General features: G+C 44.8%; 2 protein-coding genes across 2 annotated transcripts; one reads left to right on the top strand and one right to left on the bottom strand.

The window, feature by feature from the left end:
- tmem170a (transmembrane protein 170A) lies at positions 1-3,697 on the bottom strand. The gene is made up of 3 exons (XM_060060259.1): positions 3,557-3,697; positions 2,678-2,848; positions 1-2,063 (listed from the first exon to the last, which is right to left on the bottom strand). The coding sequence occupies exons 1-3, from the start codon at positions 3,669-3,671 to the stop codon at positions 1,933-1,935; spliced, it is 417 nt and encodes a 138-aa protein (XP_059916242.1). The 5' UTR covers positions 3,672-3,697; the 3' UTR covers positions 1-1,932.
- Positions 3,692-26,272, top strand: cfdp1 (craniofacial development protein 1). The gene is made up of 8 exons (XM_060060257.1): positions 3,692-3,824; positions 4,440-4,516; positions 4,813-4,957; positions 5,104-5,329; positions 5,696-5,823; positions 12,004-12,144; positions 22,413-22,571; positions 25,575-26,272. Exons 2-8 carry the CDS (start codon positions 4,450-4,452, stop codon positions 25,663-25,665), a joined length of 957 nt encoding a protein of 318 aa, XP_059916240.1. The 5' UTR covers positions 3,692-3,824; positions 4,440-4,449; the 3' UTR covers positions 25,666-26,272.
- Positions 26,273-27,658: the final 1,386 nt, after the last annotated feature.

Genomic DNA, 27,658 nt, shown 5'->3' with positions numbered 1-27,658 from the left:
TAAAGATCAAAATATTTAATCGTTTTTACAAGGCAACCTGCATTTTTTTTTACAGGGTAAGAACATTCTTAGAACCACTCTGGATGCAACTTAGGTGAAAACCTGTTGTACTTCTTGACACTGGTAGAAATAAACGTCTGAATCCATGGCTCCTGCAACAACACCCCCAATCTGAGTAGCTTTTAATGACAATTACAAATTATGTCAGTGCATTCTAATCCCGAACCAGTAGGAACCTTTTGGGCATTCAGTGATGAAACATATTTAGCCAGTTATGCTGGGCCTGATGGGGCCAGACACAGATGCATCAGCTCTCTTTGGTTTTCAGCATGGAGAGAAAACGAATCGTCTTGAAGGGGATCAGTAAAACGTGGTTCACAACTATCGCTTCCTACTCTATGCACACACTCTTTCCTTATTGCCTTGTCATCAATATCAATATCAGAAGAATATAAAAGTGTTTAATGAATCAAAGAATGAAAAATGTGATTTCAGTTAAAAATAGTTATCCTCTAAACTTCCAGTCTTGGTCTTGTGAAGAACTTAGCGTTAATTGTCAAAATTACAATACAAAAATCAATTCATATCAGGGAATTACAACCTGTAGAAAATAAATCTTCAAAATGTCTCAGCCTTTTAACAAGTCGCTCAAAGCAACAAATTCAGAAATGGCTCATTTGAAGCAATCAAATGTTACAGTAAATTCAATATTCCTCAAAAGGCTAATTTTGCACACAAACACACACACTTGATCCAGTGATAATTACCTCTCTATATACACACACAATACAATGCCATGACAAAAGTAAACACAGGCAAACAAAATCACCTTAGAAGTAGTCACCCTGTGCACAAATATACAGATTTGGTCATGTGGAGATCTGTAGGGATATGCTATAAGATTAACCTAATCATTTCACACAGCGTAAATGAGGCGTTCTCACACAATAAATTAAAATATCGATTCCCAAAAATATACAACTCTGCTAAAATATATAATTTCTGACGACCAAAAAGACAATGGTTTTACATTCGTGTAGCTTTAACAAAAGAAGCTTTGAATGCTCGTGCTGAGTTTAAGATTGGAATGGGATTTGATTAACAAATGCGTTCCAGGAATCATTCGTTGCTTCAGCTTTGCTGAAAAGGGCTTTTCACCTATCCATCATACAATTATCAACAGAACCAGTTCGACTGCATTCAACATCGACAACCAACTGCAGTCCTAAAATGTGTCCTAAAGTCCTAAAACTTGGGGCCTAAAGCTTAAGTGTGAACTTAACATATAGATCATTGTGCATTAGTGTATTCTATATCTCTATAGAATCGTCTTAGAATAAGAGGGAAAAGGCTTTTTCAAAATACACTTCAGAGAAAGAAAGGAGGAAGTTAAAAGAAGGAAGAAATTAACATGGGGAAGAAAGGAAAAATAAAAAGGAAAAACCTTCCCTGAAGACGTAATAGACCACACGAGTGTAGCCTCTGTGTTTAGATCAGAGAGTAAGGCCCCTTAAAGAACAGACACCGCCTTGCATATCTTGGTATTCTGCCGTCATCGGTTACCGCGCGACAGGTCTTAGTGCTGGCTTGTCTGCCAGGCTGTCCGTCTCTTCATCCATTGCCTCATGGAGTATCCCGACCACAAAGTCTGGCTTCAGACACACCAGGTCCAGGGCAACGACAGACGACAGAGCATGATAAGAGTGACACAGACCCCTGACGATAGAGAGAGAGCGCCAGTGAACGGGCTGGGACTGACACTGCAGTCAGTGGCGAGAGACCAAAGCCATCTGGTCCGGTTCCCTGGTCGCAGAGCTCCACACCTCTCCCAGTCCCTCTTGCCTTGGACAGAGAGTACCCCGCCTGGGGGGACAGAGAGCGGGGGGAGCTCTAGGGTTGGGCTTGGAGAGCCAGGCAGGCTGTTTGGAGGGGCTAGAGGGTGGCCAGGAGCCTGAGGAAGGAGATGAAGAGGATGCAGAAGGACTGGCCAACGCCAAACACCAGGGCCTCCAGAGACATCATGGTCTTCCCCGCTGCCTTGTACACGCCAGCGATGGCAGCGCCTGCGCACACAGAAAAGACACACGTCACTAATAGAGCTCACACTCGAGTAAAGGGTTGATTATGGTGGTCCCACGTTCACGCGACACAACGACTACGCAGACGCTTCGACGCAGTCGTGAACCTTTATGGTTCTGCGGCGGGTTTTGGTTAGGCGGACCAATCACAGCCCTTGCTGCTGCGTCGACTCGACGGAAGGTTACGATTTTTGGGAGCCGCACGTCCGGCCCTCACGGTGGACGCAAGGAGGGTCCGCAAGGAGGTAAGGGTTCCCTAACCCCCTTGCGTTGCGTGAACGTGGGACCATAATCGGCCCTTTATTGTGTTGGGCTAGATGACATGCATGCTGCACTTTATAACTACACTTGATATCTAGATTCTCCAACAGTTTTTGAATTTCTTTTCAATCTCTGGATGGAATGTAGTGTTCACCAATTACGGAGGTGGTCTCAACAACAGCTCCTTCCCGCCTTTAAGATGGAGAAACAGGCCTCATTTTGCCTTGCGATCCCCAAAAAATATAAGGAAATTCAAAGTGCTTGTCCAACATGGCCATTTCGAGAGCTCACACGATAAAAGAGTTGTGTGCTACATTGTAACACCAACACAAACTCACTGGTAAGGACACCTCCACAGATTGGCCCCAAGAAGCCCATGAGGAGGATGGCGATGGGCATGAAGCGGGCGATCTTGTGCTGCCGTAGAGTGGCGAGGGCGAGGAGGGCGGCCGGCAGATGGAACACCAGCGATGACACTGCTGCCCACAGAAACACGCCGTACCACATCTCTGGGAAGCAAGTGGTCGTCGTTAAAGCACTGATAGTCTGTTTTATTCTGTATTGAAGTGTCTAGTAGTAACAAACCCTTTCATTATCCTGCTTTGATTATATCCTACTTTTGTAATTTACCAGCACAAGGACAGGTATTACGGACACAGCCTATTGCATTATGAAAACGACATGGTAATCCAGCCGTAACAACATCAATGATACCCATAGTAAGTGTAGGAATGCTACTGCATCACGCGATTCTGTGGATTATGTGGAACAGTTGACTACCATATAGCTTCCCTAAAACGCTTTTAAGGCGATTAGCAAATTAACTTTGCTCTCACTTTTACTGTTGTGTAACGTTAGTGTTTCTACTTTATTATGGAAGTTAGAAAGAGTCCCCGTCGTCATTTATTTCACAGACACAGAGTATTCCAACAATCCCCTTCAGCGAGGGATGTATAAGCACACGGAACACATTAGTATACTGCTACTAAAGCAGGGCAAGTTAGTTCACCAACACAACACAAGGAAGCCCTGTGGCTGGCATCTAAACAAAACATGCTAGCGCAAATTAGCATGAAGCTACTGTCGACCCATTCTATAAGAGCACACACATACAAGTCAAGCCTTGCCAAATCATTAATAATTTACGTTTTATCACACATTAGCGAACGATAGACACGGTTAGTGTGAGGGAGGGGGAAACACCAACACAAGCGTACCTGAGAATTCACTGAGAGATGTGTCGTTGCCTCGATTGGTGCCATTTTGCCTCGGCACCAAGTTTAAACTTAATATCTGCTGAACAAACCCTATATTGTTATACCTGTCCTGCATATCTTCCACTTATTCCAGATGATACATGAGGGTAAAGGGTTCAGGGCGTGTAACACCATGAGAGTAGCGGTAATAAACGCTTCAGACGGTGCAGGCTGGTCGCGGGGTGTTCGCTAGAGGTGGCTTCGCGGCCCGACTGTCAACATAACCTGGGTGAGCGTCACAGATCACCCGGGCGGTGGAGGTGCGGCGATGGGGTTCCTTTTTTTATTTACTTTTTTGGCTTGCTTGGTCTTTAAAATGTTATGTGATGCCAAAAAAAATTAAATACACTAACTGTGTTGCAATAAAAATAAAAAATCGATAAGGGAAGACAAGTTCTCCGGGGAAATTAATACGTATTAATGTGTACATAGTTCGTCAAGAAGGCAAATATAAGTGTATAATTTTCCGAAAGCTGTTGTATTTATTATTGGTAATAAAATACATGTAATGGCTAAACTTGCGTATATACATTAGCGTATAAGTCTGCAATCAATATGGACAGTTGGGCTTCCCGTAGTTTAGGTAACAGGAAGTGAGGTTTTGTTATCCCATTACGAATACAATGCCAAGAAAGAGCACGTTTTACACTCAAAAGACTTAGAAATAGAGATTATTTTACATGCAAACTAATTTTGCGTCATATTGCCATATTCATCCATCATTTGTAAGCCGTGAATATAGCCTCGTTGTCTAACGGCACATGTTATAGGTCCGTATTCGTCTGTATTTCCGATTGAATCGCCAATTTACTTATTGCTATTTAAATATAACGTTACACTACAGCAGATCAAAGATGAACTATTCTGACTACGATTCGGACGGTTATTCGTCAAATGCTGATGCTGACTACGTCCCTTCGGGTAAATATACAGTTATGCATTTGGGTATTGTGAGAACCCGACCGTTTCTTTCTCAAAGTTATCCCATTTTGTTACGTTTGGACTACATGCCTATAAACAAACAAGTGATAATCTATAAGTATTGCTAAAGTTATACTTTAACCCCCATCACTGTTCAACTGTGTTGAGTTCTCATTGGGGCAGATCAAAGGTGGCCCAAATATGTGTGCTACCAGATATATGTGTTCCCCTTATGACTAACCTTATTCTGTCCTCGATTTTATCTCATTCTACCTTTGGCCCTTTTCTATGTCTAGCTGACAACCTCAGCGAAGATGACATGAACGAATGTGTCAAAGAGGACCCACTGGACGAAATAGACGGTGTGCCACAGACCAGTGATGGTTCCAAGAAGAAGACAAAGACGAAGACGAAGAGGAAGGACGACATTCTTGGCATGCGGTGGGTTGGGTTCATGTACCTGACGTAGAAGTTGAGGCGAGTACGTCGTGGTTTAACTTGGCACAGTGAGGTTGAAGCCCCTTGTCTTGAATGTGATTCACAATGGCAATTGTTGATTTGTTGTCATGTTTTTCCAACATCACCAGCAAGAGGAAAAAGGGAATACTGAAAGTGGATGGAGATAAAGAGGAAGGGAATAACGATGAAGGAACGGTCACAAACGAGAAGGACGAGGAGCCGTGGGTCGTGGTGGCGCCGGAAGAGGTGAAACAGAAGAAGAAGGCAGATGATCTTTGGGCCAGTTTCCTGAGTGACGTCGGTACCAGACCCAAACCGTCAGCTTCTCCTGAAGAAGCCAGCAGCACAGAGCAGGTATTTCACGACCTCCGATTGCTAGACTGTGTTGAAGCAGACAAAACAAAACATAGGTGGTTATGTGAGGTAAGTTTGGGGTGGCATCACGTTTATAACTTCATCGTGGTACACAGTCTCGTTAAAATAATCCAAATATTTCAACTTTTTGACAAATTCTAACAAATTGGAGACTTGGCAAAAAACATAGTGAATCATAGTTTTATTAAGGTATCATTGGAGTTATATATAGCAAAAAAATAATGAATTTGAAATTTGGGGGTAATGCTTATGTTGAAAAGCATATCAAATTAAATACATTGTGTAGCCCAAGCTCTTTCTAGCTATCCTTGTGTGTTCACATACTCTCCGACTCTCTCTCTCCAGGCCGAGGCTTCGTCGCCGAGGAAACCGACGGTATCCCTGGAAACCAAAGCCCCAGAGCCCACTAAGCCTGCAGAGTCGTCCACGGTTACCATCACCAAGGTGTTTGACTTTGCTGGAGAGGAAGTTCGGTAGGTGTTTGAATATCCCCCCCCCCCCTTCCACTCAGGGTTTTATTAACTGGATAATGTCCTCAAACTACACAGAACCACTACACTCTAAACATGGCCAGACCCATGGATGTAAGCAACCATGTATGCATTGGAGCGGAGAAACAAAGTATTTGCGTGTGTTTGTGTTTTTTTGATAGACACCTGCTTGAGAATGCTAGGTGGTTTCAAATATTCTGACATCCAGACAACACTGGAAAGTAATGGACCAATTTTGGTTCCTCCCATATAATCTGCTAGACTAGAGCATGCCATATGGGTTGCTTCATTCTTTGTTTCTAGCGCCCTCTACTATAATGGGACGAGAATGCCATGTCCTGTGGCTTTCTAAAAGCGCTGAATTCAGACTGCGGTGGAAACCGACTCGCCACCTATTGTTGTACAACAATTTAAAGAATTTAAAGCACAGGAAAGCTGAGGGGCAGCACACAGCAGCAGATTCACAGACATTTTTATTAACAACTACCGGAGTTGTACTTTCAGTCCTCTGCCAATCCAATATTCAATTAATATTGAATACTGGGCTGAAGTGATGTATTGATTGTCCGGTGGATGGTAGATTTGACTACTTAATTAACAGTATTGGCCACTGATTGGCCAACAGTTTTTTATATTGTTGTACTTTAAATTATCAGTCTCCTTGTCTAGGCCAAGCCTCCCCACTAGATGGCAATAGAGCTTTAAAGTTCCAAACACATTCCCAAGCTTTAATTAAAACCCATTTGCTCAGCTCAGTCCCTTTATTGTTTGTTGAAGCCAGCCAATTCTCAGCGGAAACCCACTTTCCCATTTATGCCTTGAAGAGCTCTTGGCTCTAACTTAAATCCAGTGGATAATGGATTTTATAATGGATGTATCCTGGGCAGCCCTGGTGTGTGTGTGTGTGTGTGTGTGTGTGTGTGTGTGTGTGTGTGTGTGTGTGTGTGTGTGTGTGTGTGTGTGTGTGTGTGTGTGTGTGTGTGTGTGTGTGTGTGTGTGTGTGTGTGTGTGTGTGTGTGTGTGTGATGCAAATAAGCAAGTAATGCGACAGTGGCTATTTCTGACAGGTTATAAGGGTGATATTAATACCTGGGTAATACAATCTCGGGTACACATTACTGTTAAATCTCCACATGGAGTGTTTTTTCTACTTGTCATCCAATGTAATGCTGTCCTATAAGCTGTCTGGCAGAATCAATCATGCTGAAAAGATGGCGATTTGTCATTCCTGGCAAATATGGGAAAATCTGACACAGGAAATGATGCATGCTGTTTGGGAGGGCAGAGGGGGATACACAGATGATAAAAAAAATGAATTTATCTTTGGTCCATTTTGACCTTAGGATATTATGATACAATTATTACATTCTGATAAGCCAAATCGACCAGGTCTCAACATGAAGGGTAGGGAGTCCTTGTAGAAAAAGGGTCAGGGTTCACCACAGAACCAATGCATTTCTCTTCACTGGAGAAATGTGAAGATATGATTTGGGGTATGCTGTTTTGAAAACCCAATGGTGCTGCAGCAAAACTGTCATTGATATGGCAATGTTAAAGGCAGTCCATGTTATTGCTCATGTCTGAATCAGAATGTGGTTTATTGCCACTAGGTTACCCAGACAATTGGTTTCTATGTATGTTGGTTCGGTGCGAGGAAGAAATGTGTAATATACAAAATAATAATTAAACCACATACTGTACGTCGATGTCTTACACATGGGTGTATCTCTACTCATGGTGTAAGACCTTTGCAGTGCTGTCCTCAAGCTTCCCAAGAGACGTTCCAGAGCCTGCCTGTTGAAGTAGCATGCAGAATCTATTCTTGGGATTAATGAAGTGCTTTCTCCAAACTATCTGTGCCTCAGCTAGTTAAGGGAAACAATATGCAGCTATACCCAAGTCCCTTCCCTGCATATTAAACTGTGCCTGGCTGTCACTTAACACAGATGTTTCAGAGGGGAGAAAAAAAAACTACTATTCCTAATTATTCAGGAGGGAAGAGAGCAAACAGAGCTTGAGTTAGTTAGTCATCGTTAAATTGATTTTGCTTTCAAATGGTTGCGGTTGTCACCTGGATGAAGGCACACACACACACACACACACACACACACACACACACACACACACACACACACACACACACACACACACACACACACACACACACACACACACACACACACACACACACACACACACACAGGTCAGGCTCTCTCATGCTTCTGTTTCGTGTCATGTGGGCAAATGTTATTTAGTGTTTTCAGTAAACGGGGGGGGGGGGGGGGAATTCATATACAGATGGTGTGACTCTGACAGCCTCCCTGGTGCTCATTAGGCCCGGTTACCGGTCGGCAAACGGACCATTCAGAACCAAACATGGCATGAATCAGGATGAAAGACGGTCCGTAGTCCATCGCGCTCCCACGACGCGCTCCGCTCGCTTCAAAGGCCCTCGGTACACCCAGATCGTCAACAGTCCCATCTCATGTTTTCCAGGGGTTGTGGGTCACTGGCAAACGACATGGTCTCTAATTACATTTTCCTCCTGACTTCTCCCTTCAACCGAATCCAGTCGCAAACAAACAGCACATTTCCTTGACAAATTGTGCATAATTATCACAGTGTATGATTAGCATATATCATTCAGGGGAAAGCACGTCGTTACTTGAGTGTGGTGGTGGTGGTGGTGGTGGTGGTGGATGGTACTGAAGTCATGCAGTTCAATGGGTAATCGCCCACCAGTCTCCATTTGCAAATCTACAAGAACATGGTCCTTAAGAAGGACATTCAATGCAGAAGTGTGTACTGTTTATATCCGTGTGTGTGTGTGTCATCATTTGAAAGTGAGTACTCTGCTGTTAAAGTACTTTTGGAGCGCTCTTCGTGCGCTCTTCGCGGCGTTCCTCCCGTACAGTTACCACGCCACCGCAGAAGTCCCATTAAAACATTACGTTGTCACTGTGGACAAGAAGGGAGCGGACCCCTGTGTGTGTGCGCCGTCTTATTTAAGAGCACTTGACTTAATGCTTTAACTACACGGGGCCCAAATAAGAACTGACGACGAGAACCCAGAATGTCCTTACTGCCAGTTTCACATTTCATCACGGAAAGATTAGTACCCAGCCAGTGAAAATATGCTTTGGTTCACCATCCCCGATCCACACCAGTCGCCCCCTCTCCTCTCTCCTCTCTCTCTCTTGCTATGTGTGCGATGTTCCGCTCTGCTTTGTAATTAAGGCTATGCTGGAATTAGCATAGATCACTTATCATGGGGGGGGGGGGCCCCGCCTTAAACTGGCCACCAGGTGATTGATTCTCCTACTTGGCGCTGGTTTAATGTGAATGTATATAATATGAAAGTTCCCTAGGGGGCGGAGGGGTTGTTGTCTGCTGTGTTTATGCTGTTGTTCCATATAAGGCCTTGATTTCCTGTGGGGGAAAGCAGAGCGCGCCCATCTAGGGAACCGCTAACCGCGCGCAGCTTGTAGGGATTTGAGTGGCCGACTTGAACCGTGATTTGATTACGGTTGTTTTTCAAAACACAATTTGAAGCGTATTAAAGTAGTTCGTTTTCTGTAGTTTATAATGAATAATTACTTACCGGTAGTTATTTTATTTACCAAGAAGCCAAGGTGCCCCCTTATCACAACAGACTAGGAGCCGATCTGGTCAGTCCACAGTCCACACATGTGAATTCATCTTTCCTTTATATTTAAAAATCGATATAATAATAATCGTAATAATAGTAACTTTCATTTTGAGCATTTCATGAAACCCAAAGCCGTAAAAATGAAAGTATATAAATGAAGCGGGTCCATTGGCCTGGATTACACAATTGGTCTGTTGCTGAAAAGGTCAAAAGGGGGAAGACCACCACAAAGCCTGTAAGATCTCTCTGATCTGGGGTGTTGGCATGGTTCGAGGGACCTCCAGAACAGCTTCCTGTCTAGCCGGCCTAATTGGAAACAATGTCTACCAGCTACGGTTCCATGGAGACTAAGGCCGTGTTATTTATTGGAATAATGCCCCAATCAGAAGCACATGCCTGATTGGGGTGTCATGGGTAGATACAACCTCAATCACTGCAGACTGGATCCGACTCACTTGGCCTGGAACTGAAAAGTACAAACGTTAGTTTCATACCATTCAATGCGGTATGGTGGAGAATGTTGGCCGGCTTAAACCCATGACTTTGTTGGGCACGCAGAAACATTTTACGTTCATTTAATGTAATTTGGCCGGTGAGGTTTCAGCTTAAAGCCTCACACCGTTGCAATATAAACTGAATCCGCACAGATATGTCTGAAGGCATGCCCAGCGAGCTGTTCTCTGATCAGCACCGCGCGCACAAATTCATCAGATTGCCCCGTTGAGCAATCTTGTAGGCCTAAACCGTGCATACACCGCAAAAAAGGCCACTCCTAAAATAAGCAAAAAAATATTAATACAAGATATCTTTGCTTTGTAATAAGCAAAAGTATCTGCCAATGGAAAACTGTCTAAGTAAGATTTCTTGAAATAAGACATTATATTGAAGCCTAACAAGATAAGAGTGATCTTGAAATTAGCTGGGAAAACTCATTTTTAGCTATATTTTACTAGTATTGTGATGTAAAAGATGTGATGTAAAAGATGATTCATCTTTTACAAATAACACAGCAGCTTAAAAACCTAATGACTTGTTTAACCCGAGATATGACTCAAAACAAGATGTTTTCAAGACAGTTTCACTTAACAAAATATTCAAGATGCACTGTCTAAAAACAAGCTCCTTTTTAATATCACTTAAATCTTGCTCTTAAGGTGATTTTGTCTTATGTGTGTGATGAGATATTTTGACTAGCAATTAGAAAAATATACTTGGCAAGATTTTGAGTTTTTGCAGTGATGTAGCGTTTTTGATCGAGGGAAATTGATTGTGAATCCGAACAAGGAAATGTCCTGCCTGCAGTGCGTCCCTTCTGATCCACCCGTTACACAAACATCCCCCTTTAAAGTGGTTCACATGGAACATGCTTTGCATGGTGAGCGAGCGTAGCCTCACGCAACACCATGACGCAAAGGAACAATGTCTCCGGGTATTTGGACGGAAATTACTTCAAAGGGTGACATTAATTCTAACTGAGTAAGAAGCGCGCCGGGGCGCTGTTCGTGTAGCCTGGGGCTGAATTGAGCTGCAACCCTGTCCGCTGTCTGTCATCAAGGTGTCGCGGTGACATCGGGAATGCACAGCAGGGTTTGTTGAGTTGATGTATTACAGTGTGATGTGTCATTAGGAATAACGGAAGGCATACCTTTCCCTCTGTGTGTGACTGATGACTACACGGCGTATCTCTTCATCCCTCCTGGGCCATGGCCGACAATACCTTTTGGTTTTATTTGATGGAAAGAGACATTATATTATCTCCATAAATAAATGATGATGTCTAATTATATCCACGCTTTTCCTTCTATCTCTCTGTTTGCATGCATGCGTGCGTCCGTTTCTTCCTCGCACTGCTGCCCCCATCCTCCTTCCTTCTCGTTGCCATGGTTACCAACGGATCTGGCGACAATTGGAAAAGTTTGACAAGACTTTGTTCGCTGGTGTCATCGTGTGTGTGTGTGTGTGTTTCAATGCGTGTGCGTGTGTTTGAATGCGTGTCGGGAGGGTCTGAAATCCTCATGTTTATATTATCTATGTGTGTTAATAGTGGGGTTGTCTTAACTGCTCAAGCAGGGACAGAGTTAATAGTTGTCATTCTGAAGGGCGATATAGAGGGCTCTACATCAGCCAGGGGACATTCACCCACTTGAATGGGACGGCAGTATGAAATGCTTTATAGAGCTGCAATAAACAAATACTCTGATGATTGATTATAATAATGACCACCTCACAAGTCCCTCTGTGGTTCAGGGGTATAAACACGACTGAGGACTTCAGAGTCAACTTCTAGATGAGACACTCCAATCCCCCCCCCCCCCCCCCTCCCTATTTAATTTGGTGTATCATCAACATGACTTTCATGTTGATCATTGAACATGTTGACACAATGACAATGAATTAAAATACAACTATTGTTCCAACTGCTGACCAGCCAAAGGTAACCGGGCCAACCCCATGCTCTGTTTAGGACGCCAAGTGATTTACATTACTGGGTCTGACCCTGTTCGCCTTCCCAGGGTAACCAAGGAGGTGGCTGCTGACTCACGCGAGGCCAAGGACTACCTGAAGACCCAGAGCAGCCCACTGGATCCACCGCCGCAACAACAGCCCAAGCAGAGCTCCGCACCCGTCAGACTGCCTGGACTACCTGGACCGAGGTACGTTATACGCATGCCTCCACATACACGAGTACACAAAAATACTCACAAACACGTAAGCGAGCGTACGCACAAACTCACTCACTCACTCACTCACTCACTCACTCACTCACTCTGCCATTTCAGCAGATGTCAATACTTATGCACGCCTATTTTAGTATATTAGTTGCAATGATCATCAGCATTAATACAATACCTTTCTGGACATCCAAAGCATAAGTCTGACAGAGAACGCAGTCGAGGAGTCAATAAGCTTTAGCAAACTGGGTCTCTGCTTTCTGTTCCAGCAACACACAATATCCCCATAAGGTGTGGGCATTGGTATGCAGTCTGTGTTTTCGCTTATTAGAGACTGTGTGTTTCTCTGTGACATGAGAGTAATGGTCTACATCTCCTCACTGAAATCACCTACACACACACGCACACACACACACTTTTGCAGAAGCACACACACACACACACACACACACACACACACACATTCCCACATATTCCCACATATGAGTTATAAAACAAATTCACTCAAGCAGACAAGTAAATAATGAGATTACAATGTGTGTGTTGTGGGTGTGTGTCTGTGTGTGTGTATGTGTGAGTCAATATCTGTTATTAGAGGAATTAATTTTCTGCTTCAGGTTCCCCTTTTGTCACACACAGCTATCAAAACAACAATGATTTTTGTGTGTGTGTGTGTGTGTGTGTGTGTGTGTGTGTGTGTGTGTGTGTGTGTGTGTGTGTGTGTGTGTGTGTGTGTGTGTGTGTGTGTGTGTGTGTGTGTGTGTGTGTGTGTGTGTGTGTGTGTGTGTGTGTGTGTGTGTGTCCGCCTCCACAATCCATTGGCACACATGGATTGGTTCAGAATGACTCCCCTCGTTGGTATGATGGAGAATAATGAATCTGGGTGGAGTCTCTCTCTCTCTTTCCTCTAAATCCCTAGACAGGAAGCGGGAAATCATCTTCAAGTAGACAGGAAGTACTGTGTGTGTGTGTGTGTGTGTGTGTGTGTGTGTGTGTGTGTGTGTGTGTGTGTGTGTGTGTGTGTGTGCATACACTACACTACACGGTGGTGCCCAACACAACAGGAAATGGATTTAAGAACCACTCCCTACACTCTGCACACACTCACTCTCATAAACATGGACTTGCTCCTATTGAACCTTATCAACGGGGTTCAGTTCATTTCTCAGTGGCAAGCAACTATAAGATGCCATCCACAATATGCTGGGTGAAGTAAACACTGACTCCAACTAGCAATCATTTTCTCATTTCAATGAATTGTAAATCCCAAAGGGACTGTTGAAAAAATTGCCTAATCTTCTGTCATGCTTTTAACGTCAACAATCTCTTTGCGAAACATTTCTATATTTTCTTAATTGAATAGGACGCACTGTCTTTCGAAGCCGTATGGAACAATGAAGCTTTGGGTTTGAAAGCCCCCTTTGGTGTTGGTTGACTGATCAGTGGATGTGTGAGCCATACCTCAGGCAAACAATGCCTTCTGCAGACGTGACATTATTAGCAATGCCTTCCGGTGAAATTGCCCCTTACCCCGGCCTATCCATCTGTCTCTCTCTCTGACGCGCGCGCGCACACACGCACACACGCACGCACGCACGCACACACACACACACACACACACACACACACACACACACACACACACACACACACACACACACACACACACACACACACACACACACACACACACACACACACACACACACACACACACACACACACACACACACACCGTATTTCTGTCGCTTTTAATCCCATATTTTTTCCCTCTGTCGCTCTCTCTCTCCCTCTATGTCTGTGTCTCTCTCCCGTCTTCATTTTACCTCGGTTCCTCTCTGTAGACAGCAGCTCTCCTCCCACCTCCTCTTTTATTCCCGCTCTCCTGCTCTACTTTATGCTGACGCAGGCCAGCAGTAACTTACACACACGCACACGCAAACACACACACACAGTCTCCCTGTCTCTGTCTCTACACACACACGCACACACCCCGACGCATTCACAAAGCGACCATGCGCTCTAAATGCGGCAGATTTTTCCATTCTGCTGACTGCCTTTGAATAGCAGCTCTTCCTCAGTATGAGGGGAGCAGTGTTGTGGTGTTCTCGTTTCCCCCTGCATCACGTCTTACTCAAATCCCAGACATCTGTGACTCGGGAGCTTTGGGGCGACAATTACCTCATCTCCGTCTCTGTATTCATTTCAATCTGCCACACTCAGGATCACTGCAAGCCGCTGGTTAATTTTCATGCAAAATATTCTGTAAAACTAGACGGTTCGTGAAACGCTTTCGTGAAGCTTCCAGAATATTAAGTATTTTGGTGATCAGGCCAAATGCTGTCTGGCTACCTCTAGAGCTGACGTTTAGTTGTATATTGTAATCTTTATGCAACAAAAAAAAATGATACGTCTTCCTCGTATAACCTTTTTTTCAGTTTGAAAACCCCCGCACGTCTGCTTTTAACTTTAAAACCGCTTAAATATTTTTGCCAACCATAATGACAAATGTATTAATTGCTTATTAAAACAAATTAGTAAACTGTTGGTGTCTGCCTCTCCTGCTGTAATCAGCCAGCCCCGCCGTGTGTTGAGTTGTGTAACGGGCATGTCGTGATACACATACGTCAACACCAGACACCTGGCCAAGAACTAATCCATTTGAGCCTTGCCGAACTTGGCGCCTTCAGCTAACGTCATTATGATATCCTTTTGACGGATATCATGGAGACATTTATCTAAATGGCAGCTGAAGCTCATCTTCGGGCCGAGATTTTAAGGATCGGAATCCCCGTCGGAATTGGACTCTGCGGCTTACCTGTTTAAAAACAAAAGCTCTCACTCGTCTACGAATATAGCTCGGATTTTCAAAGGTGTTTATTTTCAGAGTGGGTATTAATTATTGTGGTATAGTGTGTTAACTAGTTTAGTGTGCTTACATAGGGTAGGGTCGCCTTTGTGCTAAAACAGACATTGTTCTGTTTTCGCAGTGTCGGAGATGATTAAGTTGAGGTTGTCTCTTAACAAAGATGTCGGTTTAGTTGGGCTCAGGGTAAGTCACTATGTAGAGCTCAGCCTACCCCCTGGTTTGGTTCAGAATGTCCCGTGGACTCGATTAAATAACGCCCCCCCCCCCCCCGGAGAGGCCAAACAAATATATGCACTTTTCTGTGTTTTTTTTTGGATTCAGCTCATTGGCTCACACACACCTGGCTGTGAGGTTCTGCGTGGTCCGCCATCGATCCCACAGGCTGTCTCTAGTCAGGGGGGTGGGGGCGGGGGATGCCTGTGCCTGCGCTCGTGCGCGCCCTCAGTGTTTGTTGGCTGTTCATCTGTATTGCCGTATTGATCCCAGGGCTGACGGAGGTCTTTGGCAGACGCTGATTGGTTTATTGATCACGCTGCACCTCCTTCTGGGTTCGCTGCCGCCTGACATGACATTGGCCACGAGCACGTTGACCCCCCCCCCCCCACACACACACACACTCACAGGTACATGCACACGCGCACGCCCACACACACGGCCATCATGCTTGATGCTATACATAATTGTATTGTTATCTCTCTTGACCCTGTTCCTTTACCTCTGTATTTAGAAAAATAAACATTATTCTTTGGAAGTGTGTGTGTGTGTGTGTGTGTGTGTGTGTGTGTGTGTGTGTGTGTGTGTGTGTGTGTGTGTGTGTGTGTGTGTGTGTGTGTGTGTGTGTGTGTGTGTGTGTGTGTGTGTGTCTCTCTGTTTGTGTGTCAGTGTTTCAACCCAATGAAAGCTGGACTCCTGTTGTAAATTTAATGATGCACACATCCAATAAATGACTCGTGAAATCGTACCCACTGCTCCAATGTGTGCTGTCCGGTGTGAGGCCTTGCGGCTCTGCATGCGTGGATGGCAGAATGACTAACTAGCGCACACCCGGATCTTCAACTCATGGTGCATTTATCGGGAGTACACATACAAAGGGGGAGCAATTCAGTGTGGTACAGAGTGGACCGTACGGCCTGCAGGGCCGGTGTTGGGAGAGGAGCCTGACTTCTCGCTGCTATGTGTTCATCTTCCTGATGACGTGGGTGATCGGGAATGGGTTCGGAACGCACGCTTCCATACTACACTTTGGAGTGATGGGATATGTATTGCGATTCTGTTAATATTAAGATTCTTAAAATATTTTTGGGATAGTTTTTTCCCTAAAATGTTATCTTCTTTTGTTTAACATGTGGGTTGAGCTCTGGGTTTTTTCGGGTTCGACCGAATGCCATATTTCTTTCAAATGAATGTGACTGCACCGCAGATTGTAACGCGAACTACCAAATCCGATAGGCGAATACACTATAGCACCTCCTATAGGACGGTTCCACTTGCATAAAATGTAGGCGTCTGACATTCTTTGATGCTTGTATCAAAGAAACATGTATACATTGTCAACCTGACGATACAACTATTGCAGAAGCAACGTTTTGCATCACTCCCAGGAATCTTTCTTTCTTTCTTTCCGCCTATCCCTACGGCTTATCATTTGGTGTTCATCAGGTGTTCATCAGGTGTTTCCCTGCATGTGTATCTGGCTTTGTATGTTTGCCTACTGCCTGATGCTGCATTTTAAACACGGGCTGAATACAAACGCATCGAGGCTCCCGCCTGCCAGAGGCTGCGACCATTGATCTGAATGCGGTGCGAGTTACAGGAAGTCTGGTCGGTGTTGTGTATCGGTTACTTCGGTTTGAATCCACATCCTTTTATTTTTCTCAAATTTCTTTTTTTTGAGCTGTCAAGCGATTAAAATATTTAATCGTGATTAATCGCATTAATGTCATAGTTAACTCCAATTAATCGCGATTAACCGCAAATAATTTTTCTATGCTAAATATCCCTTGATTTCTTTGTCCCATTAATTCTTCTCATTTTAATTATCTTATCAACATGGTGAAGTGCGTCGGCTTGCCTTGTGCAAATTATTTTTTATTGATAACAATATTGGCATATACTGATCAAAACAGGACGATACAAAAAAAGAGCCTATAATGCAATTAAACGACTGCTTTGAACAAATGTCATTTGAACATAGCAGTCAGGCTACTGCTTCTTTGTTTTGAGCCAAAGAAAAAAAAAAAAGTTTTTTTTTTTTTTTTTATTGCGTTAATCGTGCGATAAAAAAATGAACGCTGTTAAAATTGGTTTGCGTTAACGCCGTTAATAACGCGTTTTTTTGCTTTCTGTCCGTCCCCACTGAAACAGCAGTGTCATCCGGCATTCCTTTTTTCAAAGAGGCTTTCCCTAGCGTATACCCTGCATACTGTGTTGTAGTGTAGTCGGGGAAAGGGTACGAAAAAGGAGGGTTTCGGGAACACTGGATGTATGATCGTGGCTGCACCGAGACATTGAGGGTCAGCCGAAGTGTTCCGGGCATTCCCATGGGAGACGGGACTGAAGCTGTGACTGAAACATGAGGCACTGAAGTGTGGACGGAGAACACTTTGGAATCACGGCTGAAAAAACGTGTATGGACTGGAAAATGATGATGAAATCTGCGTTTTTACAATATTTCACATTTTGTGTGCTGAGGAAAATTATTCATGTATTTTGTGATTTACTTTTTTCCCCGCAGTAGGACTGCATGAGCCACATTTCTTTTTATACAGAATATCGGTTCAAAAAAGCTCCGTCATCACTAGAAGCATCGATCAGTCTCAGGTATCGGCCTCTCTACCTGTTGGGCTGAAGCCAGACGCAAGGAAGACAATGAACAAGCCTTCAGGGACGCTGTTCCCTGCTCCTCTCTACACACGGCTGCTCCTGATTGGAACACCGGGAGCATGGGGAGGGGCTGGCGGTTTTCTAATTAGCAAGTTGATTAAATCTGTAATCAGGGAAGGCTTGGCAGCATTAACCATCCTGATTGGGTAGTGAGTGTTCCACGGATATTTGATATGCAGCCCCGCAAAAAAAAAAAAAGGTTTTCCCTGCGTCGGGTCAACTTTTTTTCCCGTGCATTTAGAGACGGACAATCCGCATGTATGTGTGTGTGTGTGTCTGTTTTACACGGATAACAACTCTGTTTCTGGCCAGGCAGTCTCCTGCTTTTCCCACCACGGCTCTCGTATGTGTGCACGTGTGTCCCTTCAGAGCCCTCGACATCTGGTGTCTTCAACTGTGGGAATACCGTAATGCACACAAGCATAAGCATGTTTTTGTTTATTTTATGCCGCAGGAAACATATGGCATTCTAATGAACGCAGTGCATGCAAGAGTGTGTGTCAGGAAGAGGCGAACTTGGCATGTTAACAATGCTAATGGGTGACACTGTAGCCCATTAGCAGGGTGGGCTAATTTATCTAATTGCGTTTTTTTGTTTTTTTTGTTTCTGCCGATCTAGGTCTGTGTTTTGCCTTCGTAGCCTCTTAACAAATATTTCACAGAGCACGAGCAAGAAAAAATATATTCTATAATCAGAATAAAATCCTCCAAAAATCTTTCCACACACCCTTTATAGTAGAAAGCAGAAAAAAATGCTTTTTTAAATGAGGATGGCTCAAGTGGATCTTCCAATGATCACATCAAACACACACCAGGCCACCGTTTCTCAATGGGCACGCGTTATTATCTGAGATCCACTTGAGCCTGTAGGGGTGAGCCCGTGTGCTTCTATCCTGTCCTAGGTACCCCACACCAACACTACACGAAACCCCTCAGTGTGGGAACCTTTTTTAGACCGCAATATAAAATCACAGCAGCTGACTTCTCTCACACAGCCCTCTCCACTGCGTCCACATCAAGCAGAACCCTTTTCAGCAGGACGTGCAGCAATATGGCTCAGAACGCCCCAGTATGGCGTTTCCTCCCGGAACGAAGGGAAGTGCCGATTTGGAGGAGGCAGCTGTGGCACACCAAAGACGAGAGCAGGCTTCTCTTCCTCCGGCGTCTCTGCCTCACATTTTTGGTCGCTCACGATTTCTGGTTAAAATGTTCTCCCATTGCTTTGTATAAAAGGGCTCAGTGTTTCTCTCCTTTGTATCTCTCTCTCTCTCTCTCTCTCTCTCTCTCTCTCTCTCTCTCTCTCTCTCTCTCTCTCTCTCTCTCTCTCTCTCTCTCTCTCTCTCTCTCTCTCTCTCTCTCTCTCTCTCTCTCTCTCTCTCTCTCTCTCTCTCTCTCTCTCTCTCTCTGTGTCTGTGTGTGTGTGTTTCTCTGACTGTCTCTTTCTTTCTGTCTGTTATCTCTCTCTTTACCTCTCTCTTTCTGTTTCTCTGTCTCTCCGACTGTCTCTTTCTCTTTCTGTCTCTCCGACTGTCTCTTTCTCTTTCTGTCTCTCTCTCAGTCTGTGTCTCTGTCTTTCTGTCTGTCTGGCTGTCTGTCTGTCTGTCTGTCCGTCCCTCCCTCCGTCCCGTTCTCCCTCTGTCTGTCTGTCTCTCTGTCCGTCTGTCTGTCCGTCATTGTGGTGGGAACAGATCCCCATCTGGCCATGTAAAGAGCAGCGTGGCATCAGAGAGAGTTAGTATGTGTTGTGTGGAGCAGGTGTGCAATTGTGAATGATGGAGTTCCGAGCTCAAAGAGCCGGCAGCCCATTGTTACAGTATGATGCATTCTTCTCCTAATCATTTTAATTCAAATACTTCAATACGGTGCCGTAGATGACCATGTCCCTTCTGTCCATAGCACTGATGAGATTTGGCTAATTCCACGGTCATCCTTTGGTCATGGCCGAGTTTGCCGACGCGCTGCCCGTCACGTCCAATTTCCATCACGTTGGATTTTTTTGCAGCCATTTTGAAACGACTGCCTGATTATCCTGCAATTGAGCGGGGATCCTCTGGAGAAGAACTCTGTGTGTGTGTGTGACAGGCCGACAGACAAACAGAAAGACTGACGGACTTGTTTTCCGGCGCATACACAATTTGATGGAACAAATGGAAATAATTTGAAATCAAACTCACATTAAATGTATGGGCCGTGCATAAGGTTGTTAAGAGAGTCAATATATTGTTAATGGCGTCACCTCGTTAGGGATTGTAATTGGACCTCCGCCTGCCCGGTCTGTCTGGAGTTTCAAAGTGAAACTTGGTGTCTGGAGTTTTTCAAAAGAACCCCGGACTGCGCTCTCTGACCTCTGTGGTGGCGACACTCCTTTGCCTCTTCTCCTTCGTGACAGCCCCCCCAGTGGTCTCTGCTTGTAGACCCTCTCAGTGCTGTCTGAGTAGGTGAGTCGACGCGTCACAGCCAGGGCTCAGCGCTCACTCACAGTCCAGCAGCCATTATTATAACCACGGTTAGTGGCGGACCATAGCTGGCCTCAGCCGCTGTTACCGTCCGTCCACACTAGTGTCTGCACCCTGTCTCAGCAAAGTGTGTGTGTGTGTGTGTGTGTGTGTGTGTGTGTGTGTGTGTGTGTGTGTGTGTGTGTGTGTGTGTGTGTGTGTGTGTGTGTGTGTGTGTGCGTGTGCGCACGCACGACTGGTATACGCGTTACATGGGAGAATGCGTTCGCAGCATGTCGTACAAGCCTGCAAATGGCGTGGAACACGACATAAACATCGTCATTAGCTAAAGGGCTGATCACGTCTCTGAGTGTATACGTGAGCCTGCTTATGCTTGTTTGCACACACACACACACACCCCTCCCCATGTGACTCCAGGAAATTGAAGGAGACTTGGACATCAAGGTCAGCTTCCTCACACCGTTTTATGTCCATGCTTGTTATGGCCTTTTTCCTCTCCTGGTTTCCCCTCACATGGCTTCTTTCGAGCCGTTCTCTAGGAAATGAAAGCCGAGCAGGCGTTTTACAGCCGTGCAGGCTCCACATATCTTAATTTTGCTTCCTTTTAAAAACGAGGCAAAAAGAGGTCAGCCCAATAACATCTTACTTTATGTTTTCTTGCCAGTGTGAACTTGCTTGTTTTTCTTAGTTCAGAAAGGGGTTTACTTTTGTGGACTTGGCTGGAGTATTCGCCACGATGCTAACCAAATACATCCCCCCCGTTTCATCTGCTTGATAAAAGCAAACGTATCCCAAAAAATTCATCCAGAAACGAGGTGGGCTGTCCGTCGTCCTGGCATGTAGGTCAGATCCTGGTGAGGTGTGGTGTGACCCAGTACCGCGGCCTCCGAGGGCGACACGGGAGACCTGGGGACCCGCGGTGTGCCCTCCGCTGGTACCAGGCGCAGGGTAACAGCCCTCCGCGGAATAACACTGAACAATTCGAACCCGCACGTATTTTGTCGAGTGGTTTAAAGTGATGGAAGACAGAAATCTGTCATTGACTTCCAAGTATTTTTATTATGGGTCATCATGAAGCATCAGAAAATGTTGTTTATTTACCGACACAACGTGGTGAAGCCATGCTTTTCTACCAAAAAAACCACCACCACCATCATCACAATTAATAACAGTAATATGTGGTGCTCAGCACACTGGGGGCCTCTGACCACGCGGCTCAACTTCTTAATGTATATTTTTAAACACCCCCCACCTTCTGGTGATGCCGCGCCCGTCATCGTCATAATCGGCGTTGGCTCCGTGACCAATCGGGGCCAGCAGCTAGGGCCCCGGGCCCCCGCGAGGCCCCTCTCTCGGGCCCCTCTCTCTAAGCTCCTCACGGCGTGTAATTCCATGTTCTGCGTTTCCCCGCTGGAACGCCGCGGCGAATACATTCTCCCCGGCTGGCCCCGGCGGAGCGACGTCCCCGACCGCCGCCGCAAACAATCTGCAGGGAATGGAAAGAAGATCAGCCTCCCCTCTCCCACGCACACACACACACGCACGCACGCACACACACACACGTCAGACAAATGTTGAGACACCATTTTGTGCACGCACGCATGCGCTGAAGGGGGATAAAAGCCAAAGCAGATGTGCTTGCGAACACCGTGACCGATAAAGACCCGCAGAAGCCCCGGATTCTATATGGTCGGTTCGGTATGGTTGCTTCCGTTCGGTTGAGTGACATCGCGCTAAACTGTACATCCACTAACCTCGACTTAACCTGGATAACACAGGATTCTAACGGGACTTCTGTGATAACACTGTCATTGTTTGTTTGGGGTTGTGTGCGATCGCGATGCACACGCAGTCGGAGTGGTTCGAGCCTGCATCTATATTCACGCTACAGTTGGCATCTGTCGGCCGCAACGCCTAGCATAGCGCCTAGCGCCTCCTGTCATGTCAACCGGGCCCTGACCTAACCATGCGTGTGTGTGTGTGTGTGTTTTGTTTGTCTGTTTGTGTTTTCTCTCTCTGATCTTGGGCGGGGGGGTTCCCAGCGTGAAGCGGGCGGTCGGCATGTCCGGCATCCTGGGCCAGATCGGGGGCAAGAAGCAGAAGATGAGCACCCTGGAGAAGTCCAAGATGGACTGGGACACGTTCAAGTCTGAGGAGGGCATCACGGAGGAACTGGCCATCCACAACCGCGGCAAGGAAGGGTGAGGAGGCTCAATTCAAGATTTATGTAGGGCTGGAAGATCGCTCGAATTCAAACCGACATGGCGTTGCGATAAAATGCGATTTGCAAATCTCAACAGCTAAATAAAAGCAGGGGGGGGGGGGGATGTATGTTACTGTTACTGACTGGAGATCAGGAAGATTCGTATTTATTTTTCTTTGACAACTCAATAGCTTAATATAGATGTTATAAAATCAATTCATGCATCAAGTCAACTCAACACAAAGAAAGAGCAGTTTATGTGTTGTCTGCTACCAATGTTGTGTTGGTCATACTATTGAATGATTTATTACTTGTGTTCAGTGAGTTATACAGAACATAAGGAACTTTTAAAATAAAAATCGCATACAGAATCGCAATCACAATATTGGTTGAAATAATCGCAATTAGGTTATTTCCCAAATCGTTAAGCCCTAGCTTTATGTCAGAGTCAGAGGAGGTCCGTAGTAGTCGGTGACCAAACGCACACAGAGACTTCAATAACAGTGGAACAACGATAAAGCTGATGTTACTGTGGCTACTTATCTCCCATCTTAAATATATCCACCATAAAGCGACTTGCGCCACTGCCTCCGAAATATTTAATGTTCCCCCTAAAATGAGGGCAGCAGACGACAGAGGGGAAGTTAATTGTTCCGAATATCTCAAAGAAAAGGCCCCGGGTATTACCCGGGCTTCAGTCGTAAATCACCAATACATCTTTTTTAAATTACACACAACGTTTCCTGCCTGGGATTAATAAGGTTGATCTTGTCTTTTAAATTAAACTATTCCTCCGCTGAAACATGGATTTTCCCTACCCCCCCAAAAAAAAAAACCTCAATGTTGTTAAATGATTATATGCTGATTCCGGGCGTAAATATAAACTGGTTGCATGGGGAGGCTTGAGATTTAGACCAGTGTGGGTTCATTTCATCATCGTTCCCAGGTGTAAATCTTCTGTCCTTCCCTCCCATCACACTGATGATTAAATGGTCTTCACTGGTGTGTGTCTCACACATTAATGGCTAGGTGGAACGCTCAGAGGCCCCCCCTCCATGGGTCTGCTTCTGGTGGTCAAATGGAAGGAGGAGTAAGAGGAAGAATATATTGGGAATAGCGTCTAGTCGTTCTATTACTCGACGAGAAGATGATGATGAAGAAGAGGAGGAGGAGGAGGAGGGGGAGAAGGAGGCGTGGTCCTTCATGTGATGCATCTGACCCGGATTCAATTTAAAAGTTGGAGAGAGGATCATATAAAAAGAGGGATGAAAGATGAGGGGAATGTGGAATGGTTTTGGGCGACAGATGAATATAGGAGAGGGAGAGAGAGAGAGAGAGGAAGAGTGAGATGGGAGAGAGAGAGAGGGAGAGAGGAATGGAGATGAGCGGATATGAGAAGAGGGAGGCATCATTTCACCCTCTTCTGGCGATGCTAATTAACCTTGACATCATCGTTCGGTTACCAGGGGCAACTAGGGGCCACATGACTCAGCCCACTGAATCCAATCGACAGAAGACGCGTGTGTGCGCACACACAAACACCGACTCTCATCAAACACGCACACACACACACTCATACCCATGTGTATTCGCAAATAAAATTTGACAATAAACCCACACTCCAAGTAATGCAAACACAAACACATCATCATGCGTCTTCCCCAAAGTAAACACGTTTGCATGCGCGCCGTTTCGTCAGGCCCCGGGAGCAAACTGCAGAATGCGACAGGCGACGCATCCACATTAACGATGGGTAATGCATGCAGACAAGACCCAAAGATGGGGAATGAGCCAGACGCATGCAGGCAGGCTGTCACACTGGAGTATCCACGCAGTGAGGGTGTGTGTGAGCCTCCACTGTCCCTCGAGTTACTCTATATGCCCACGTTTCATTTATTCCTGCAGACAGAACCCTGTGCCTTTTTAAAATAAATGTTTCCACGCACTAAACCCCAGTCACACTCTGTCAAACCCATTTCATTGATTTTAATTGCTTGCTGGTAACACGGTGATCTTCGTCGACATGGGTAACAACTGAGTGTAATTCTTTACAGAACATGTGACGGTTTAATGAAATTGGCTATTGTGGTTTAGCGACAAAACTGGTAATCATTTAACAAAATGCTCACCATGTTACCATAGCCCATGGAAAGATGATTGGTTCAGCTTTCCTCCATTTTAGTTTTGTAAAGTTACTATCCTATCTGGCTGATGATCATCCACCACTAGTTACTCAATATCAGGCAGATGCGTTTCTCTGGCTATAAATAGTAGCTAATCATGTCCTGAAGTGGTGGCTAATTATTTGTCTATTGTTCTCCAAAGTGATGGCTCCATAAATGATAACAATTTTAAATCACACACAAACCATAGAAGGATACGCGCCAAATTAGACGGTGGTTGCGTAAATAATGAAATTTGAAAATATTTGGGATTTGTAACGAGAATCTATTGAGGTGGATATTTGGATTCAACATTTCAGCCCAGTTAAATGATCTTCCCATGCGCTAACTCTTCTCCAAAACCCACAAGGGCCATCCAATGAATAGCACTGGTGAACCAATGTTGGCCCGAGCCGAACATAATTACTGAGCCCTAAATTAGAGAGCAGCGTTGTCAATGTCAAGTTACAGGCTGGAAAGTAAAGCGAAAAAGTAAAAATTACTTCTGCTATATATCTCTGGTTTTTACTGGCTGGGACACCGGGACTCATTTAGTCTCAACTTGGAAGTGATGTTTTTTTTTTTTTTTTTTTTTTTTTTTTAATAAGTGCTCGTTATTCAAATGCACCTTTATCAAAATACTGAAGCATGTTAGATGGAGGGAAAAGCAGAACAAGAGCTTTTGAAAGATGCAGGACTGCTGTGAATTTAATTTATGGAGGCGAAGATGGAGTTGGTAACGAAGCTACATTACATACTGCCGAGGCTGACAATGCTAGTAGCTTCTGTAGCTCTTTAACTTGTTTTCCTTTTGTGTGTGTGTGCGTGTGCGTGTTTAGGTACGTGGAGCGGAAGAACTTCCTGGAGCGCGTCGACCATCGACAGTTTGAACGCGAGAAAGAAGTTCGGCTCACCAACATGAAACGATGACTGAGAGCCTGACTGTTCACACTCACACACACATGCAAGTACGCATGCACAAACACACACATGCAAGCACACACACACACACACACAATGGATTGACATGTACACACGCACACATGCACAAACACAGAAACACACAGATACACACTAAATGACACACAATAACACACACACTTACCCTTCACCAAGGGAACAGAGTAAACCAGATGTTTTGATGTCACGGTATCTCGTTCTCATTCCATCTCTGCTCTACTGTTGAAACTGTGTGTGTGTGTGTGTGTGTGTGTGTGTGTGTGTGTGTGTGTGTGTGTGTGTGTGTGTGTGTGTGTGTGTGTGTGTGTGTGTGTGTGTGTGTGTGTGTGTGTGTGTGTGTGTGTGTGTGTGTGTGTGTGTGTGGTGCGTTTGCGTTTGCGTGTGCGCGTTGAAATGGCAGCCCTGGGCTCGCAATGGTCATAAAGACAGATTGCGAGATAGATTCGCCCCTCTTTATTATGGATATAAAGAGGATGTTTTTTTCCCCCTGTTATGTTTTCTGTTGTCATTCCCAGAGCCTTATTCATATCAATGCGCTCTGGCTTCAGATGTTCAATAAACACAAGGTTGCTTTTAACTGATGTTGTTGTTGTTTTTCTACACGGAGAATGATGAATATTCAATAACTTAAGTACAATCCGGTGTTTTTCATTGTGGCTCTGGAGCAAGCCCTGGAAGACGGACATGGCCCATAATTGCCTGGACATATAAATTATTAATCATGAACATTATTTCGACAACGGGTCAGAAATTATAATGATCACCCTCTGTGTTAATTCACTGTCACTTAAGTGTAAGGAGATGAATGATGACAAAGGAAGTTTCAAGGTTTTCGTCTGCTCCGTGAGACTGTTCCAGAAGTCCTGACAGCAAACGCTCCATAGAACACATCGATCCTCAAAGTTAGCGCCAGCTAGCCTGGTCCTACCAGTCTATCATACGTGATCTTTTCCCTCCCTGTCCTTTTCGTGTTGTAGGGCTGGCTCTCGCTAGGCTAACAAGAGAGCAAGAGCTACACAAACAAACATTGACTTAAGCCGTTCTGAGAAGAATTAAGTATAGTACTGTATCAAGGGTTATGTCATGTAAAGACATTTGTCAACAGCAATATTCAATAGTTGACTTAGAAAAGATTGTCCCCTGGTTTAAATTGAGACATAACGGTAGAACCAAACACTTGTCTTGTAGAAAGAGGGAGCCTTTAGTGTAGGAACCTTTAGACTAGCAGGACTCTCACTGTCGATTCATGGGGAAAACCATACTAATTTGAAAAGGGGGACTAAACAGGCTTCAGAAACTCATAGAAGAGGCTATGCTTGCCCAAGTGTTTATTTGTGTCTTATTTGTCAGATAAAACCTGAAAGTCAGAGATTCTTAGTCGCCTCTATGATGTCGATGGGATGATTGATATAATGATTAATTGGCCTCACTAAGGTCTAACGGTGCTGAGATGGTGTGGTCACTAGCATCTGCATAACCAAGTACTTTGGCAACATCACAAGCCTGACTTAAAAGCAACAACTTGGATATAAAATTTAACTGCGATGGGATTGGTATGTAGTAACTCATGGTGGTCACAGAGAGGAGAGATTCAGCTGAAGCATTTTTAAAATATGCAGGAACGGAGCCAGGAGTGATTAAGAATTGATAAAATGCTCTTTCAGTAGTCTAGTCAGGACTTCATCCAAGGAGCCAGAGAGACGTTCAAGTACCCAACAGTTTCCGTTAGTGAGCGAAGTGAAACTACTTTAAATTATATAAATTATACAAGCCACCCTGGTTTGAGGTTGTATGCCCTCTAGTTCATTATCCCTGTGATTCGTTTCATTAGCCTGGCTATTGCCAGACCAAGCTCAAACGTAGATTGCACGTTGGTCTGGGGAAGCTGCTGTCATTTTCTTCTGCACAAGAGGCGTGATCAATGGGCCTAATTCAAACGACTCTGTACGCAATTGGCTGCTTT

Source organism: Gadus macrocephalus, chromosome 9 (assembly GCF_031168955.1).
Source record: "Gadus macrocephalus chromosome 9, ASM3116895v1".
Classification (NCBI taxonomy): Eukaryota; Metazoa; Chordata; class Actinopteri; order Gadiformes; family Gadidae; genus Gadus; species Gadus macrocephalus.
The sequence above is the reverse complement of the archived record's forward strand: the minus strand, read 5'-3'. Positions and strand labels throughout refer to the sequence as shown.

Coding starts and splice junctions, on each gene's coding strand:
- tmem170a (XM_060060259.1), bottom strand. CDS start 3,671: ATGCAGGACAGGTATAACAATATAGGGTTTGTTCAGCAGATATTAAGT. Junction 2,849..3,556: donor ATCTCTCAGTGAATTCTCAG/GTACGCTTGTGT, acceptor CTTGCTTCCCAG/AGATGTGGTACGGCGTGTTT. Junction 2,064..2,677: donor CTGTGGAGGTGTCCTTACCA/GTGAGTTTGTGT, acceptor CTGTGTGCGCAG/GCGCTGCCATCGCTGGCGTG.
- cfdp1 (XM_060060257.1), top strand. CDS start 4,450: ATGAACTATTCTGACTACGATTCGGACGGTTATTCGTCAAATGCTGAT. Junction 4,517..4,812: donor TGCTGACTACGTCCCTTCGG/GTAAATATACAG, acceptor TTCTATGTCTAG/CTGACAACCTCAGCGAAGAT. Junction 22,572..25,574: donor CACAACCGCGGCAAGGAAGG/GTGAGGAGGCTC, acceptor GTGCGTGTTTAG/GTACGTGGAGCGGAAGAACT.